The sequence below is a fragment of the Coenobita brevimanus genome, chromosome 45, assembly GCF_032717465.1.
Source record: "Coenobita brevimanus isolate Jiangsu-jjx chromosome 45, ASM3271746v2, whole genome shotgun sequence".
Taxonomy (NCBI): domain Eukaryota; kingdom Metazoa; phylum Arthropoda; class Malacostraca; order Decapoda; family Coenobitidae; genus Coenobita; species Coenobita brevimanus.
In genome coordinates, this window is record NC_136998.1 from 36,951,974 (window position 1) to 36,970,009 (window position 18,036).

The window sequence follows — 18,036 nt, forward strand, 5'->3', positions numbered from 1 at the left end:
ATAGCAACTGATAGGTTCTACTTATGAGCTTTCTCTTTCTTTGGTTGTGGATCCTACCTCATTCAATCTTTTAAGTGGGAACTATTATAGTGTTGGGATGATGATGAATACAATATGTAATACTGTACTGTACAGTATATAGTTTTCTTCATGGGGGACTACATATTTTGTACAACACGCATAACTAATAGCTTAGTAATGAGCACAAAGGGTACACTTAGAGAAAACAAAGAGCTTGTATTTTTATTGTTCTTTATGTGACAGTTTATATGACGATTTTAACAAAAAGGTTCTTTATACAGATTTTACCAGTATCAGATAAAATAGTTACCTTGCATTTAACATTAATTTTTATAATAAGTTTTTATTATAAATCTATTAAAACACTATGCTGCAGTGTCTTCTGTTACCTCCCTGAAGGAGATCACTTTAAAGAGGTCATGAAGTGGTAAATCATTTTTATTGTTTGCTAATATGAATGAATGTTACGAGACCATACAAATTGCAATAGTCTCTCTCTCTCTGTATGAGGCCATTCAAATTCCAATATTTCTCTCTCTTTCTCTCCCTCAAAATTGTATGATGAGCCATCATACTCCAAGCATGTCTAATGTTCTTGCTCCAGTAGACTATTTTCTTCAGCTTGGGAGTTATGTCTTGCAGTGATAGCATTAATGAAGGCTGTATGAAGCACCTCCAGTTCAAAAAATATATTGTAAGATGAAAATTGGCTGGAGATAGGGAAAAAAAAAAAAAAATCAAATGAAAGATTTTGCATGGTTAAACTGTTTCTTGTATCAGTATGGCAAGATGGTGGAAGCTGCTAACCCCATGATTTGAATAGGTATGATATAGTGCAGTATACTCAGGTAGGATAAGACAACCCACTCTGTCAGTTCAGTAGGCTGGGAGGTGGTTGTTGTGACCCCAAACTTATCTAGATGTGACTCTGGCAACGTGCAAGCTGAAGCTGCTCTTCTGCAATCCATCCTCCTCCTTTTGGAAGACAGGCATCTGAATGGAGGTTACATTTCCCCATTCGTTGTGATAACATGTTTTTTAGTTTAGTCTTGGTAAATCATAGGCATGATTCTTACCAGAACTACCAGTCAATCCATTTTAATAATCAAATAAAAATGTTTCAGTCATACATCATCATCATCATCATCTACTCCTGCGTTGCCCCGTGAGGAGTGTAGGAGCTCGGAGCTAGATGAGAGTGACCAGCTTCACTCATCCCTGAGTGGCATCACGTGAGCAATGAACTCTAACCACCCCTTGCATAGACCTGCACATGCTCAATCCACTTGGAGTGCCATAATTGCCCACTAAACCACCAGGTGCCATAATCTGGTTATATTGTTACTAATTATCATCGTAAATGGTTTCCTAGTGTACAGGAAACCATTTGGCTTGTCACTCAGTGTACAGTAGAGTCACCCATTGGCAGAATAGGAAAGAATGAAGGAAAGGAAGACAGAGGAGAGAGTGTAAAGTCACCCACAGGCAGAAGGATGAGGAAAGAATGAAGGAAGTAAAGGCAGAGGAGGAAGGAGGGATGGAAGAGAGGAAAGGACAGTCACCCGAGGGCAGCACTAGATCAAGCGAGTGGATAGTGAGCGCCCCCACCTACAAGTAAAATAAGATAGGCAAGTGTAAGTGCAATAAGATGCAGTAAGGTATTTATTGCACATACTGCTGGTGGTAGGTAGTGGCGACCATCATCCACTCACTTGACGTAATAATGCCTATTTCTTCCTTCACCTTTACAATTCTTTTTCTCTCTCTACCCTCTTCTCTTCCTATTTCTTCCATCTTTCATGTCACTTTTTACTGCTCTTCTTTCTTTTTCAGGTGACCTTACATTGGGTAGCAAGCCTAATGGTTTCCTGGAAGCTAGGCAACCATTTACAACTCTGGGTGGTAGCCATAAAACCAACCACACAAGTTCCCTGTGTCAACAAGTGGGTTGATGGAGGGTTATTGTCCCTCCCCATAAAACAACTAACTGATAAACAGTCATCCCTTACGGGATTATGGTATCTGATTATAGATAGAAAGATAGTATTTTAGTAAATAACATTCTTCTTTTAGTATGTGCAATAACTGTTCTGCCAAAAATAGGGAGGGCATATGCCCATCATACTATAGGGACTACTTATACACAACTTTCATTACCCTTACCAATATAAATCATCTGGAGGTCAAAAAGTAATTGGAAAAATGATGTCATCAGACTGAAAGGTTTACAGGTATGGGCAGATTATTTGTTGTTGGATACAGGTAACTCTACTGTACTTCAATGACATATTTAATAATCTGCTCTATTCAGTTTAGGAAACTTTGGTTATGTTGGACTGAATATAGCCTTCATTAACCTCTTCAGTACCCTGGCAATCTCATAAGCGGCACAGAATTGTCTGGAGAAAAAAAAAAAAAAAAAAAAAAGAGTACTCATTCATTCATTCATCATCCAATCCTACACTGCCCCATAAGGAGCGTAGGAGCCCAGGGCTGGGCAAGTTGGTCTTGACATTTAAGATAAGTGACCAGCCTCACTCATCCCTGAGTGGCATTACGTGAGCAATAAACTCGAACCACTCCTTGGATATAAACCTTCACCGGCTCAATCCAATTGGAGCACCATAATTACCCACTAATCCACCAGGCACCAAAATTTGGCTATCTGGTTACCACCCAGCAGAGTAAATGGTTTCTGGTGTACAGGAAACCATTTGGCTTGTCACTCAGTGTAGAGTCAGCCACAGGCAGAAGGAAGAGGAAAGAACGAAGGAAATAAGAAAAATAATGTATAGTAATCCCTCAATTATCCAATGTAATAAGACCAAAGGCACATCCGGCAAGTGGATCCGTCCAGATAATGGACATCTCCCCTGGCCCCTCCTTTGTACATATCTTAAAAAGCCACTGTGAAAGGCCACTACAGTACATTGTACAACACTCCACAAACACTCTTCTTACAGACCTTACACAAAGAGTTTTTGATGGCATCAATTCAGCTAGGCCACCACACAGAACACAATTAGTCACTCTATACATTAGCAAAGCTTTAGGTGCCATTCCCTGCCACAACCTCACAAACATAATATTCAACTCAAACATGCAGAACACAAAAAGATGGATGGCAAACAATTTAGCAGGCAGATGTGCACATGTAACATTTGCCGGTCAGTCATCGAACACAAGAAACTTCACAAATGGCATCCCTCATGGATATGTTTTGTCCCCTACACTCTAACCTATACATGCATGACACACCCACACCCCACACACCACAAACACACATAGCTTCCTATGCAGACAACATAACATTTACATGTACACACCAAAACGCAAACACAGCCGCACACATCCTCCAAATTTACCTCAACACATTACACAAATGGTTCACCACAAATAGACTCACAATAGTCTCAGCCAAATCCAGTGACCCTTCTCACACACTGGACAGCAGAACATAGTTACATTCCACACCTCACCATAAACAACATTCCCTTACCACACACACACACACACACACACAAAATCCTTGGTGTAACATACATCAATGTCATTTACACAACACATCACAACATTAAAATAAATTAACACCCCATGACTCAATGCCCTTAAGGTCACTTGCCCATACAACATGCAGACACAACAAAGAAACCACCACCACAGGATACAAACAATATATACATTCAGTGATGAGGTATGCAAGCCCTGCTTGGGCTTCTAACCTCACTGAAACACACTACAACACCCTACAGACCATACAGAACACGACCCTAAAAATAATCACAAGCTGCACAGCTACTACACTTAGAGACCACCTACACCAAGAAACCCAAGTCCTCAAAGTCAAGGATCATCTAGACATGAGAGGCACAGATTCTTGCCACAACCTCCACAAACCCCCACCATCCACACACACCAAGGAACATCAAAACAACACCCAGCACATGATATCATACACAAATACTGTCATCTCTCCCACCTCAAACCAGAGTCCAGAAGCATATCCATGCTCAAATCACTCGCATGCATGGCCTCCTGATATCTACCTTTCTGTATCGTACCTCCATCGTGAGGACGGGGTCCACCTAGCCAGGCTGAGATGTGGCTATCATCCACTCCTCTTGAGCTATCAGAAGAGGCTGGATGACTCTGTCGCTGATGCCTGTCCAAGATGCAACACACCATCCCATACTATTAATCACATTATGGAAGACTGCATTGTGCACAATCGCCTGCACCAATGACACAACATGCACTTCTCGATAGCTCTGTGGGAAAGCCCAGTCTCGGCCATGGCTTTCCTTAGAGACTCATGGCTGTTCGGTCAGACTGCCTAGGGAGCAGTCTACTACTACCACCACAGACAAGTAATCACCACAGCAGGGCCATACCCTGCAATGACATGAAAAAACATGAAAATTTCCACCCAGACACAAGCATTTTATCCAGAAAAAATGAAAAAATGTACAAATAATGGTTTCGAACAGCCAGATCACAGCATCCGGGTAATGGACTGTGTGGATAATGGACATACAAATCATCATCTAATCATGTGCTGCCCCATGAGAAGTGTAGGAGCCCAGGGCTAGGCAAGTTGGTCCTGACATCTAAGATGACAGTGACCAACCTCACTCATCCCTGAGTGGCATTACATTAACAATAAACACCAGCCACCCCTTGGATATAAACCTACACAGGCTCAATCCAGCTGGAGTGCCTTAATTACCCACTAAACCACCAAGCACCACAGTTTAGTTATATGGTTACAACCCAGCATAGTAAATGGTTTCCTCGTGTACAAGAAACCACCTGGCTTGTCACTCAGTGCAGAGTCACCTGCAGACAGAAGAGGAAAGAAAGAAAAACAGAAGAGGAAAGAAGGAAAAAGGGAAGCAAGAGAAGAAAGGAGTCACCTAAGAGCAGCACTACACTGAGTGAGTGGATGGTAAGTGTCCCCACATTGAGGGATTACTGTACATCAGACTGAAGGTGTTACAGTAGCCCACATATATTGCACAAACCATGGGTGATGAATTTGTTCCAGGGCTCTGGGGGGTGAGGGGTCTTCTATGCACTGACCTACTGTAGGAGGTAGATGCAATGTCTACAATGTTACTATCTCCTTCAATACAATGTTATGCCTGTACTTTTAATTTTCTTCTTGTCAGATGATGTATGATATGTAACTTAGGAGAGACTTTTTGAGCTAGAAGTCAAGTATAAACATAATTAAAATTCACAGTACAAGAAATCTCCCCCAAACTGGAATAAATGGCCTATAGGTACAGCTGTTACAAGAATTAAGTACCGGTACTGTATAAAAAGATGTACCCAGGCTGAAAAGGGTAACATGACCTACACTAGAAACCGGCAGTCAATTGGTCACTACCCAAACATGCACAACAGGAGATAAAGAGACAGAGATACAGTTCTAGCCACTGTACAGACGTGATCCATATAGGCTTATTGTTGTGGAGAAACAGTGAACTGGCATATCAATTTCCTGTTAGGGGCTTCCCAGGAGGAAACAAGGAGTCAGAGAAGGTTACAATTAATACTGTATTTATATAACCAAAAATCTACTCTCATTGCCAAAACAAATGCTTTTTCCAACATTACTCAAATGCATCACTCCAGCCACACTTAACTAAGTCAAATCTTGTGGTAAACACCATTTATTACCTAAAACAAATTTCATGACGTAGAAATGTTCTGTAGTCACCCTTTTACTTATGGTATACAACGTCGAAGTATGGAAAAAAAAAAAAAAAAAAAAAAAAAAAAAAAAACAGGTATAAAAACTCTTTACTTCTGGAAATCAGCATGTGTAGAACTGAATAATAATCACAGATCAGCTGACTGATGAGGCCTTGTATTACAGTATTATGTCGCTGTTTGTAAAAACTCTTCATTTAGTTTTATGTTGGAAAGTTGGGGCCAACACTGGGATTTTTGTGACATACTAACCTAAAATGGTTTTTATAGGTCTCATTATGCAATTTTCTGAGGCTCAGTTCTGGTACATTATCTGTGTACAGCACAAGGTCATACTACTTTATTCCTACTTTAATCCTGTACACAGTTATCCAGGATGCTTATCAGGCACAAATTAAAAGAGCATTACATAATTATATTGTCATACCGTACATCTAATTTGTGTGTACACTGATGTGATGTACAGTACTTTAATTTCAGCTACAATTTTAAACATATTTTATAATATTTTATGCATATAAGAATTTACCAGTACATTTACAAAAAAATTAATGACATATTTCATATACATTTCATGCATATTATTAAATATCATGCACAGAAAATCACAGAAGGCTACTTAATTATCAGGAAATGCTAGCTGTATGCTAAGCAATGTATATACACTGTATGAACAGTAAAGTAAACCCTTGTTATAAGCTTTTTTTTGTTGTTGCTGTTGTTAATTTTTACTTTCTTCTTTGCTATTATTTTCCGAGAAAATTACAGAAAAATTGCCCAGCAAAGTTTTGTTGCTATGTATACAACCACTATGCCAACTAGGGACTCTCAATTTAGTCACATGATGGTACCAATTGTACCAAAAAAATGGTGTACGGTAATATATTGGAATATGTAAAATCCCTCCCTTACAATGAAGACTGCGTGTATTTAGTACCAACAGTTAAGTAAGATTACTACTTCATAGCCTCTTTAAGTAATTAATGGTAGCCCATCAGGAGACAACATTCCATTATGTATAAGAAGCTAGGCAACAGCATTACATTTTGATACAAAAAAATGGCAGTACTGTTTAGTGACAGACTTGCTTCAGGTGTCTTGGCCCGTGGTAAGGAGGGTGAGGGCCTTGTGGAGATTGTCTATGGCTGTTTTTCCATCTTCATAGTCCAGTGCAGATATAGCCCACTTGCAATATTTCTGAGCCTTTGTCACTATTGCTGGGGTCATTGGTACACATCCACCTGTCAGTAACATTTAACATCAAACTTTCTGTCAATTCAAAAGTAAAAACTGTTTAGCTCTGCTCATCTGCTCTAAGTACTGATCTAAAGACTAAGATCATCAGTACAGTGTTAGGAAGGAGAGGGAACTTTATACCTCCTGGATGTGGGGACCAAAGATAATGGATATACCAGAAATATCATTAGAATTAATTCTTATCAGCCCAAGCAGTTTCTTTACCAATAAACTGGGTGCTGCTGTCTGCTATCATTATCATTCATAGTTATATCACACTACTGGCACAAATTAACTAATGCTAACAAATGCAATAAGACTGTACCTGAAGCTTCTAGGGGCTTATATGGTGTGGCAGGAGGCTGAGTAAGGGTAGGATGAGGCACCTGTAAATATAAGAAAACTGTTTAGGAAAAATTTATATGAACACAGAAATATGTTGTTACTTTTCAAAACTAGTGAGCATGGTTTCAAAGGAAAAAGTGATTATTCCCTGACTATTTACTACAACGAAAATGTTGGCTACAGTAGTTCTATAGACTGTGCTGTACTGTACTTACACTATAATAAGTGCTTGTTTTAAGTCAGGGGTGTGTTCAAAAATATCACAACTTTTTTAACACACCCAGTACTGCACAGTAAATTGGGGGAAGCCCAAAAATAAACTTGAATGGTAGCAATGGAAGTTTCATTATAAAAAAAAATAATAATAATAAAAAAAAAAAAATCATCATCCAGACCTCCTTTCCCACCCTAAAAAAAAAAAAAAAAAAAGACAACTGTTCACTTAACCCAAAAAATGAGTGTGCACAAAAAGGTGACATGAAGGTAGGAAAATGGAAGTTCAAGAGAATTTTTGTTTTCTTAATTTACTATGGAAATAATAGAAAAAAAAGGTTTATGAAAGGCAACATGTAACAATGTCTCCCTGTATAATACTTCTTCCCTACCCGTACTGACCTGTGGTTGAGAGTACTGCGGATGAGGTGAAGGTGTTTGGTGTGGGGGTACAGGGGAGGAGGATGATACTGAAGGCATCTGGCTACTATTAGTTGCCCCAGGTACAGACGGCAGACCAAACTGGGTTGAGTCTTCTGGCCGTGGTGGAGGGTAAGACCATCCCGCCGCTCCTGCTGCACCGGGAGGCCTGGCCACTGCCCCTGCCTCATCACCTTCACCACCACCCATATCCTCACCAAGTCCTTCATCATCTGGAACAAAAACACATGATTAACCTCATGAACCTGGATGATGTCCTATGTTGTATATTTAACTGCAGCTGGGAAATTTTACTTGGCTCAGGAAAGGCTTCTCACACTGTAGAGGTTTATTAAGGCTGTAAGCAACTCCTCCTGTTTGTACAACCTATGCTGCACTCAATAAACTTGTCAGATGATGGGGAAGAATATAATGCAAAAGCTATCCCTGGGCTCAATGGGTTAAGATTCTAAGATATAATATATTTAGCTAAAATACTTATAACTGGATCATACACAGGGCAGTACATTCAGATGATAGGATTATGATGATCATGATGATAATGGACAAAGATATTTCACAAACTGAAAATGATCTTCAAAATATAAAGTAATTCACAGTTACCATCTTTATATCTATCAGTACAATTATAGTCTTAAAAAGAAAATAAAAAAAAAATCATCCTTGTCAGAAAACCCTCATCCACATAAACACTTAGGTACTCATCATTATTAAATTGGTGTCATTACTACCACTTCTCACTTACTCTAGATAGGAGAGTTTGGACATGTAATACCACTTAGGCCAGCCATTCTCAGTTCAAATGAGGCATCTAGAGCCAAAGGGGCATCCCCACCAATATACTGGTTTTGAGTTAGGTAGGGGAGACAACAGGCTTAACCCTCTTCTCAGTGACAGCACTGGTTGCCATACAAGATTCGGCCTTCTGGACAGTGGTAGAGGGGCTCAAAGTCACGTGGTTTTGTCCATGCTGCCGGGCGAACAAATCAGAGCAGGCAGGCATCTAAGCCACACAGCCCAAACCAATTAGCATTCTCACTCTCTGCCACTCCCCCAGAGCAGCCAATCAGCAAGCGTGTGGCCTGCCCGGTGTGCTGGTGAGACTTCCCTCCCGTATTAACTGAGGTGTCTAATTATTACGTATTGGATTTTTACCCCATTTATCGTAGATTATTGGTGACAAGATGAGCTGTTGTTATTGGGGTTGAAGGGGGGGTGACAAGATGAGTTCATCACATAGTTACAGTGAGGAGGTGGTGCCTATAACCTCTCGTGAGTGTCAGAAGTGTGTGGAGAAGTGGAAAAAGGTAGAAAGGAAGAGGAAAAGAGAGTGGTGAGGGGAGACAGCGGGAGGGGGCGTGGCACCGAGGAGGCAGAGTTGGATGTCGTTCTCCTAGATGACGACCCCACCATTTAACCCCCCACTACCCCTTCTCAATTTACTTAAGCACTACACTACTTTTTTTTTTTAGTGTTATTATTTCAATCTATTATGGTAGAGGAAAAATAATAACTGCATTGATTTCAGATTTAGATGTCAAAAACGTGAAATTACAGTAATAATCATTCGTTTATTAATATTAAGTGAACTGGAATCTTCAGTTAATAAATTTTTGTACATTAATACATTCGTTGATGTTTTTTCTGCCATGTTTTTAAATCCCTACAATATGTTATTATGCCCATTTATAAATTGGGGGTTTGGTTTACTGCCTATTTTGTGGTTACGGTTATTACTGTTTTGTTTTTTTGGCTGTACATGTAGAGCATAGGCGCTGATGATCATTTAGATGTATAAAAGGTCTGTTTATTGCCTTCTGGTTATGACGTTGCCATAAACACAACTTTAAAGCGTCATAACTCAAAAGTACATTTTGGCGCCGATGCCCCTTTGGTTCTAGACGCCTCAAATGAACATGGTCTGAATTAGGACACAATATATTTTTATTCTTATCCTTACCATATCCGCCTATGACAGTATCAAATTCCCTGAACCCCCTCACTTTGATTACATAGAAGTCTATTCCTGCTATCACCAGACAGATTTTTACAGTTTGGGATGTACCTCTCATTAGAATCCCTAACTCCTTTACTATGGTGATGGCTTTTTCAAATTGTTCTTTCTATCACCAGACATTTTATCCCTAAGAATTAAGAACTTCATGCACCCATTCTGCCTGAATATCTTTTTAATTTCACTCTTTACCAAAAAATTGTATTAGTAGTAGTAGTTGTTCCCTAGGTAGTCTGGCCGAACAGCCCCGAGTCCCTTGGGAAGGCCATGGCCAAGACCGGGCTTTCCCACAGAGCTCTCAAAGAGTGTATGTTGTGTTGTTGGCGTAGGTGATTGTGTGCAATGCATTCTTCCATAATGTGCTTAATAGTATGGGGTGCTGTGTTGCATCCTGGACAGGCATCAGCAATGGAGTCATCCAGCCTCTTCTGGTAGCTTAAGAGGGCTGGATGGTGCCCACATCTCAGCCTGGCCAGGTGGACCCTGTCCTCACAAGGAAGATAGAATTTAGAAGGGTGGATGTCAGCTGTGTGTTGTCTTTAAGTGACTGAATGGAGCGGTGAGTGATCTGAGTGTGGATATGCTTCTGGATGCTGGACTGAGCTGGGCGAGGGGGGAGAGATGACAGTATTTGTGTATGATATCATGGGCTGGGTGTTGTTTTGATGTTCCTTGGTGTGGGTGGATGTGCTGCCATGTACTGTAGTGGATGTTGTGGGTTTGTGGAGGCTGCAGCAAGAAACTGGGTGCCTCTCATGTCTAGGTGATCCTTGACTTTGAGGACTTTGGTTTCTTGATGAAGGTGGTCTGTGGGTGTAGTAGCTGTGCAGCCTGTGATTATTTTTAGGGCCTTGTTCTGTATGGTCTGTAGAGTGTTGTAGTGTGTTTTGGTGAGGTTAGAAGCCCAGGGAGGGCTTGCATAATACATCACTGAACGTATGTATTGTTTGTATACTGTGGTGGTGGTTTCTTTGTTGTGTCCGAATGTTGTATGGGAAAGTGACCTCAAGGCATTGAGTCTTGGTGTTATTTAATTTTTAATGTCTGTGATGTGTTTTTTAGATGACACTGATGTATTGTATGTTACAACAAGGATTTTGGGTGTGAGTGTGTGTGGTAGGGGGGTGTTGTTTATGGTGAAGTGTGGGATGTGACTGTGTTCTGCTGTCCAGTTTGTGAGAAGTCACTGTAGATTTGGCTGGGGCTATTTTGAGCCTGTTTGTGATGAACCATTTGTGCACTGTGTTGAGGTAAGGTTGAATGATGTGTGCAGCTGTGTTTGCGTTTTGGTGCGTACATGTAAGTGTTATATCATCTGCATTGGAAGCTATGTGTATCTGTGGTGTGTGGGGTGTGAGTACGTCATGCATGCATAGGTTAAAGAGTATAGTGGACAAAACAGATCCTTGGGGGATGCCGTTTGTGAAGTTTCTGATGTTAGAAGACTGACCGGCAAATGTTACGTGTGCACATCTGCCTGCTATGTAGTTTGCTAGCCATCTTTTTGTGTTATTGTGCATGTTTGTGTTGAGTATTTTGTTTGTGAGGTTGTGGCAGGGATGGCATCAAAAGCTTTGCTAATGTCTAGTGTGACTAGGAGCGTTCTGTGTGGTGGCCTAGCTACACAGAGCACAGAAAACACCGACATTTCATTAATTTCACTCTTGTTGCTACTGGTTGACTGAATATTATATAGGAGAGCACTCAGGAAATGCAGGAATTAAATAAGGCTATACCTAACCTTTCTTGCTGAAAAAGTTTAACCTACATACAGTAACCAAGACCAGCCATGGAAAAACAAACTAAAAATGATATCACTGCACTTAAAGGGTTAAACAATCAATCTGTCTGAGCCTCACCTCCACCTATGGGTCCTGGTACAGGAGTCTGGCCACTCTTAAGACAGTTATGAATGTATGTGGCCTTCCACTTGGCATATTTGCGTTGGCGTGCCACCTCCTCAGACAATTCCCCAAACACCTCACACACGTCAAACAACAGCCCCGCAGTGTAGAACACCTTCACTACATTTCTGATAATGAAAGTAAGGGCTGAATTCTGAGTGGTATAGGAGGCTTCAGACTAACTCATCCTCAACTAATTACTATATTTTACAGAGTACACCCTAACATTCTCTTGCATGCTGCCTGTAAAATTTTGATGCTGACACAGTTTGCATCAATAAATGCAAGAGGATAATGAGGTGTAATATGCAAAATAAACTGCTAAGAAAGAGATGTGATGAAATCTCCAATCCCACTTATAATGCAATGCATAGTTATCTTATATTCATTTATCAGGCACTTTTATAGCTAAATATGATATATAAGACCACACAAAAACTAATTATGTAATCATCATCCTGATCTCTTGTTCCCATGCAAGGACAGGGTGAGGGAAGATTCAGAAATCATGGAAGAAGAAAGCACAAATAAGGAAGCACTATCAATGGCATGCCTAGTGAAAAAACTGGAATTCACCGCTAATATATGAACACTGTCAATTAACCATTTATAATTCATTTAACTCTTGAATCTAACTCTTAACTCATTAGGCTCTCAGTATTTCCTAGGAGAACTTACCCTATACACAATCAACTGCAGAGAATGCTTGGTGCATTCCTAACATTCTGTATAACTCTCTCTCCTTACATTCATTCCTGTTACTCCCAGGCTGTCATCCCTCAAACTCACACCACCTTCATTCACATACCTCTCCAACTCATCCCTCAATCTTACCCTGTTTCCTCCCCCTCCACCTTACTCACATACACTCTCCAAGTCAATCTCTCACTCTCCACTCTCTCCATGTAGCCACACCCTCAAATTCACACCACCTTCATTCATATACCTCTCCAACTCATCCCTCCATCTTGTCATCAGTTTCCTCCCCCTCCACCTCACCCACATACACTCCCTTAGTCATTCTCTCACTCTCCACTCTCTCCATGTGGCCACACCATCATAGGCCTCACTTGTTGAATCTGGCAGCACGGTCCTCTCCATCAGCCCACATGAAGAGCTTGTGAGCAACATTTTCCACAAGTGCTTGGCCTCCAACGTCATTTGTCACCGATTCATTGTCCGAATGTTCCTGCACAAACACAAAGCAGTGTATCTTTATCTTGGTTTATAGAACATTGTTATCAATGAAATCTGTGAAAAATGTGGCTAACAGAATATTACATTAATCTACACTATGTGCATTTTTGTGACAAGCACAATTTTGATTTGCTAGTTCACTAGAAAGGTCTGCACACATTTGCTAACCATGATACTGAACTATATATCACTACTGTGTTAAGGACTACTATAAAATGTCACCAAACTAAAAAATGCAGTAATGACACATCTGCAGTACCTTATTAAAAACAATTTATGAATTGCACCGTACTTATTGAGTGAGCAACATATTGCATCAGTAATCTCGATACAGTAAAACCTCCATAAGTCGACCCTGCAGAAGGTGGAATTTCTGGCAACTCTGACCAAGGTGTGACTTACCTAGTTCAACGGCATGGGAGGTTAAGAGACTTTTTTTCTTGTGTGGCTCCCATCTCTCGGTCATCTTGAGTGTGTGCATTACATTAATTAATTGGCCTTTATTTTCAATCACTCATCATATTTACTTTGCTTAAACTTTACTTATAGTTTCTATGTGCACACTCATATTCATTTGTAAAACTAGAATTTATTCTGTTACATTCCAAAACTGATCTAGTCTTTCCCTGAAGACACTAACTGATGGGGCAGTAACTACTTCATCAGGAAGGTTGTTCCAGTCATTTACAGTCCTTAAGCTAAAAGAATCTGCTCTTACTATACTCTGTTTGATTGACCTGTGCAGCTGAGAAGTATGGGGCGAATAGGGTGTATTTGCATCACGGCTGCTGATTGGCCGCTGAAAATTTAAATCTACTATCTATCTATCTATTGCCAGACGCCTCTTCTTATTTTAACACACATATATTTATATTTTTAAACTGCCTTCAATACAAGCAGCCAGATTAAAAATGGAATAATTTCTGAAGCTGAAGAGGTCAAAATTAGCTTTAAAAGTTTACTGTTATCAAATAAAATTAAACTTGATTAAAAAATTTTATCAAATGATGAGTGAGGTTTGAAATAAATTATCCACCCATGACATACACCCATATCTGCATGTTGCATTATATCCACCCACAGTGTACACCTACGTCCACATGTTGCGTTATAATATCCACTCACAGTGTACACCTATGTCCGCATGTTGTACTACAATACATGAATGCATTTACTTCACTGACATCACCGGCAGCCAATCAGCATCCGCGAAACAAACACACCCTACTTGTCCCATACATCTCTGGTGCACAGGTCAATCAAATAGACTATAATGTCCTCCAATGACCTCTCTTTTTAAATTTCCTTGAGCGTAATCTTGTACAACTACCACTGCATTCAAAGATGACGTGTGAATCAATGTTCTCTATACCACTTAATATCTCACACAGGCTACTTCAATTAAATCTCTTCTTTGCCTTCTCTTTTCCTGTGTAGGCAGTCCTAGGTTTTTGCATCTCTCTTCATAACAGAGATCTTGCAGTTCTGGCACCAATTTGATCCTCCTCCTCTGTACCTTTTCCACTTCCTGAATATCCTTGACATAATATGGAGACCATATAATGTCCTTGTCCATGCTGGGGAAATGTCTCTGGATAATCTAACCATTCTGTTTGCTTCAGAAGTAACCCTAGCTATATGTTGGGCAGGTTTTAGGTCAGTTGATACATGCACCCACAAGTCTTTCTCTAAATTTGTAGCCTTGAGGTCCTTGCTATTTAGGTTGTACACTACTCCTGGGTTCCTGTGTCCTATATGCACGGTGGCACATTTTTCTGCATGAAATTCCAGCAGCTATTTACTACTCAAGTCCTGCAGCCTATTGAGGTCCCTTTGCAGTGCCAATACCGTATATCATTTTCTGAATTTATATCGTTAAAGACTTTGGCATCATCAGCAAAAAGTAAGGTTAGGCACTCCAATTCACTCACCAGATCACTGATAAAAACTAATTGCTCCCTGTGGTATTCCTGATGTCACTTGCAGACTATCTGACTTTACACCTCTTTTTTCTACATACTGTTCTCAGTCTTGCAGGATGCCTCTAATCCATCCTAATATTTTACTGCTTATTCCATAACTTTCCAAGATTGTTATTAGTCTTGCTTGGGGAACAGTATAAAATGCTTTATGACAGTCTAGGTAGTTAACATCAACAGGAATTTGCTGATCAATGGATTGTGTAATTATTTCCATGTCTATCTATTCTATCTATAGCCCGACGCCCTAATCCCGCAAAGGGTGGCCGCAGACAAAACGCCTCCAAGTCGCTCTGTCAACAAATTACTGGTAATAAGAGTACAGGTACTTCGCTTACTTCTAGATCCATGCTGATTGGCACTTATCAAATTATTGTTTTCAAGATGATCTACTAAAGCTTGCCGAATGATTATTTCACATACTGTACCTTGCGTACTACACAGATTAAGGACACTGGTCAGTGGTTTAGCAGTGACAGCTTATCTATCTATCTATTGCCAGACACCACAATTCCGTAAGGGGTGGCCATTTGAGTTATTTGTTTTATGGGGAGGGGCACTAATCCTCCACCAACCCACTTGTTGACTTATCACCCTTATTAAATACTGGGCAGACTTTAGCTAGTCTCCATAATGGAGATATTGTTCCCATATCAAGTGACTTCCTTAGTATAAGGGTACCGGTAATGGGTACAGCAAGCTCTTTGTAACATTCCTTCAACAACCTTGGATGTACCATATGCCATCAGGGCCCATTGACCTGTTTGCATTTACTCCCATTAACAGTTTCTCAATCACCTCTACATTTACATTTGCCATCAAGAATCGCAATGGTAAGAACTATTAACTGCTCGTAACCCACTCTGGTTTTCTTCTGCATACATACTCTGGAATGCAACACTCATTCACAGTATCTTGGTCATTCTGTGTTACTCTCCCAATGGTTGTCATTACCTGCACAGCTGTCTCTTTCAATGACTTCTTGCTTCTTACAAAACTCCACAAGTGTTTGGGGGATGTCTTCATGTCCTCACAGTTTCTTTATGAAATCCTTCTGTTTGTTTGTTTCACCATTCTTATTGCTTAGTGTTTATTGAAAGATTACAGTTTAGTTTCTTATATTCCAAAAGCTACATTTTAGTTTATTATATTCCAAGTGTTACATTTTAGTTTAACTGAATGTAAAGCAAAGTGCTGAACTTTACATAATTGACTGTTGCACCTCTCCACTTACCCCTCCACCTGTGCAACCTCCTATCCAAGGCCAGCATATGACATGCACTGAACTGTTTTTATTGTTTTATGAATGCTCCTTTAGTTTAGTGTTAACAAACAAGTATGCACATAATTTACGACTATCGGCTGGGGGGTAATATAGTTTTTTTTGCAATTATTTCCAGTTGGTCGCCCCATATAGTCAACTTATGAAGAACTTACTGTATACTACAATTGTGCTGCTGAATACAGTACGTACCTTTTTGAAGTTTTCAAGATAGTCCATTAACCCTGTTAAAAGGCCTCGTGCTTCAGCAGATTTCCGATCAATCTTGAGGGCTGTCTGTAGGGCATACAGCCGTGCTGAAAATATCACTTTGATAAATTTTTAAATAAACTTCATTTAACAACCTGAATTATCCACTTCTGTTGGATTTCTGTGTTACTCTGGGCATGACATGTTTTACACAAGAAGCTCCATCTCAAAATGCTTATCTCTAAAGAAATGGCGTCACTCAAGACATAATGCAAATATATGGGTTTTCTTCCTGTTGCTTTGCAAGAGGGCCATAATTATCCTCACAAATGACAAAGGTATTATTTCACATATTACGAGAATGCGACCCAACGGGTCTATTTTGAAACTATGACGACACTAACTTTTTTTAAATTGCTGTAATGTGAATGTTCACTTACACCAATACGACACAACCGGCTCCCTTTTGTCATAATCAGAGGCGAGTTTGAGGTAGTGGTGGACCTGCTTGAGAGACGCTGGACAAGGCGGCAGCTGTACGTCCGACATGTTTGTTTACGTCTCCCTGTACTGTCACAGTCAGGCAAGATTAGTCCGTTTCGCAACAATCAGGCATTCACATTCAATTGAAACATATAAAGTCTGATTCAAAACTATCTCCAGAGGCCTTTATACACCGTAGGACTGAAATTTCTAATTGGAGGTGCTAATCTCCATTAACTTTTTCTCTAAGGGAGGGAGGGGGAGGGACTACACTACTTACAGTACATGATACAGACACTACCCACACTCCCAAGTAATATCTTTCTGCCTAATTAGTGATTAGTTACAGTGGGGATACAAATAAAAATAGATGGGGTGAAGTAGTACTTCACCACTTTAACTTATTGGCAAGGTTTGTTGTTCTTCACTTCATCTCTTTTTTTTCTTTCTTTCTTTTTTCATAGCCTTTTCTTCATGGCTTTAGTTTCCATTCGTGTTTCAGCCCCTCCTGCACCCTTCCCGATCTAAGCCTGTTCCTCCTTTCCTATCACAAATCAACCTTGCCGTCGACCTTTTGCAATCTTTTCCTCACCCATCACTCAACCATCCACCGCACCTCTTTCCGCTGAAAAACCCTAGGCGGCTATGAGAGGAACTATTGCCCATTCCCCAAACAGACTGTATATTTGCATTTTCCCTGTGCCGACGCCGCGTGTAGCGATGAGTGTAAAAGACAAATACCAGTAATCAAGTGGAGTGCTTGTGATTCAGTGAGAAAGTCCCGCTACCATTCAGTAGGTCTGAGATTCCCCTGCTTAAGTTTCGTGTATCGTACACCCCATTACTCGTGGGAAGAATCACCGAAGGGCACAGCTAGCCAAAGCAGCTACGATCTAAGTCTATAGCAAACTTAAGCTACGATAACATAAAATGTCTCGCGGTCACAGAATTAAAAATTTTCAAAGATGCAGCTGCTAAGGGGAAGAGTGGCTTATATAGCTCGACCCCCCAAAACAT

The 18,036-nt window shown here is 40.3% G+C and overlaps 1 protein-coding gene across 3 annotated transcripts; it reads right to left on the reverse strand.

Annotated features, from left to right (window-relative positions):
- Window positions 1-5,814: 5,814 nt before the first annotated feature.
- Window positions 5,815-17,809, reverse strand: Vta1 (vesicle trafficking 1). Of its 3 annotated transcripts, XM_080271296.1 has the most exons (8): window positions 17,761-17,809; window positions 16,977-17,106; window positions 16,540-16,643; window positions 12,960-13,078; window positions 11,845-12,017; window positions 7,933-8,183; window positions 7,298-7,358; window positions 5,815-6,977 (listed from the first exon to the last, which is right to left on the reverse strand). In XM_080271296.1, the coding sequence occupies exons 2-8, from the start codon at window positions 17,083-17,085 to the stop codon at window positions 6,826-6,828; spliced, it is 969 nt and encodes a 322-aa protein (XP_080127422.1). In that variant the 5' UTR covers window positions 17,086-17,106; window positions 17,761-17,809; the 3' UTR covers window positions 5,815-6,825. The 3 variants fall into 3 exon arrangements, with proteins under 3 accessions (XP_080127422.1, XP_080127421.1, XP_080127423.1); XM_080271295.1 differs by lacking the exon at window positions 17,761-17,809 and having other exon boundaries at window positions 16,977-17,246; XM_080271297.1 differs by lacking the exon at window positions 17,761-17,809 and having other exon boundaries at window positions 16,941-17,075.
- Window positions 17,810-18,036: the final 227 nt, after the last annotated feature.

Coding starts and splice junctions, on each gene's coding strand:
- Vta1 (XM_080271296.1), bottom strand. CDS start 17,085: ATGTCGGACGTACAGCTGCCGCCTTGTCCAGCGTCTCTCAAGCAGGTC. Junction 12,018..12,959: donor CGTGCTGCCAGATTCAACAA/GTGAGGCCTATG, acceptor TTTCATTATCAG/AAATGTAGTGAAGGTGTTCT. Junction 6,978..7,297: donor TAAGCCCCTAGAAGCTTCAG/GTACAGTCTTAT, acceptor TGTTACTGACAG/GTGGATGTGTACCAATGACC.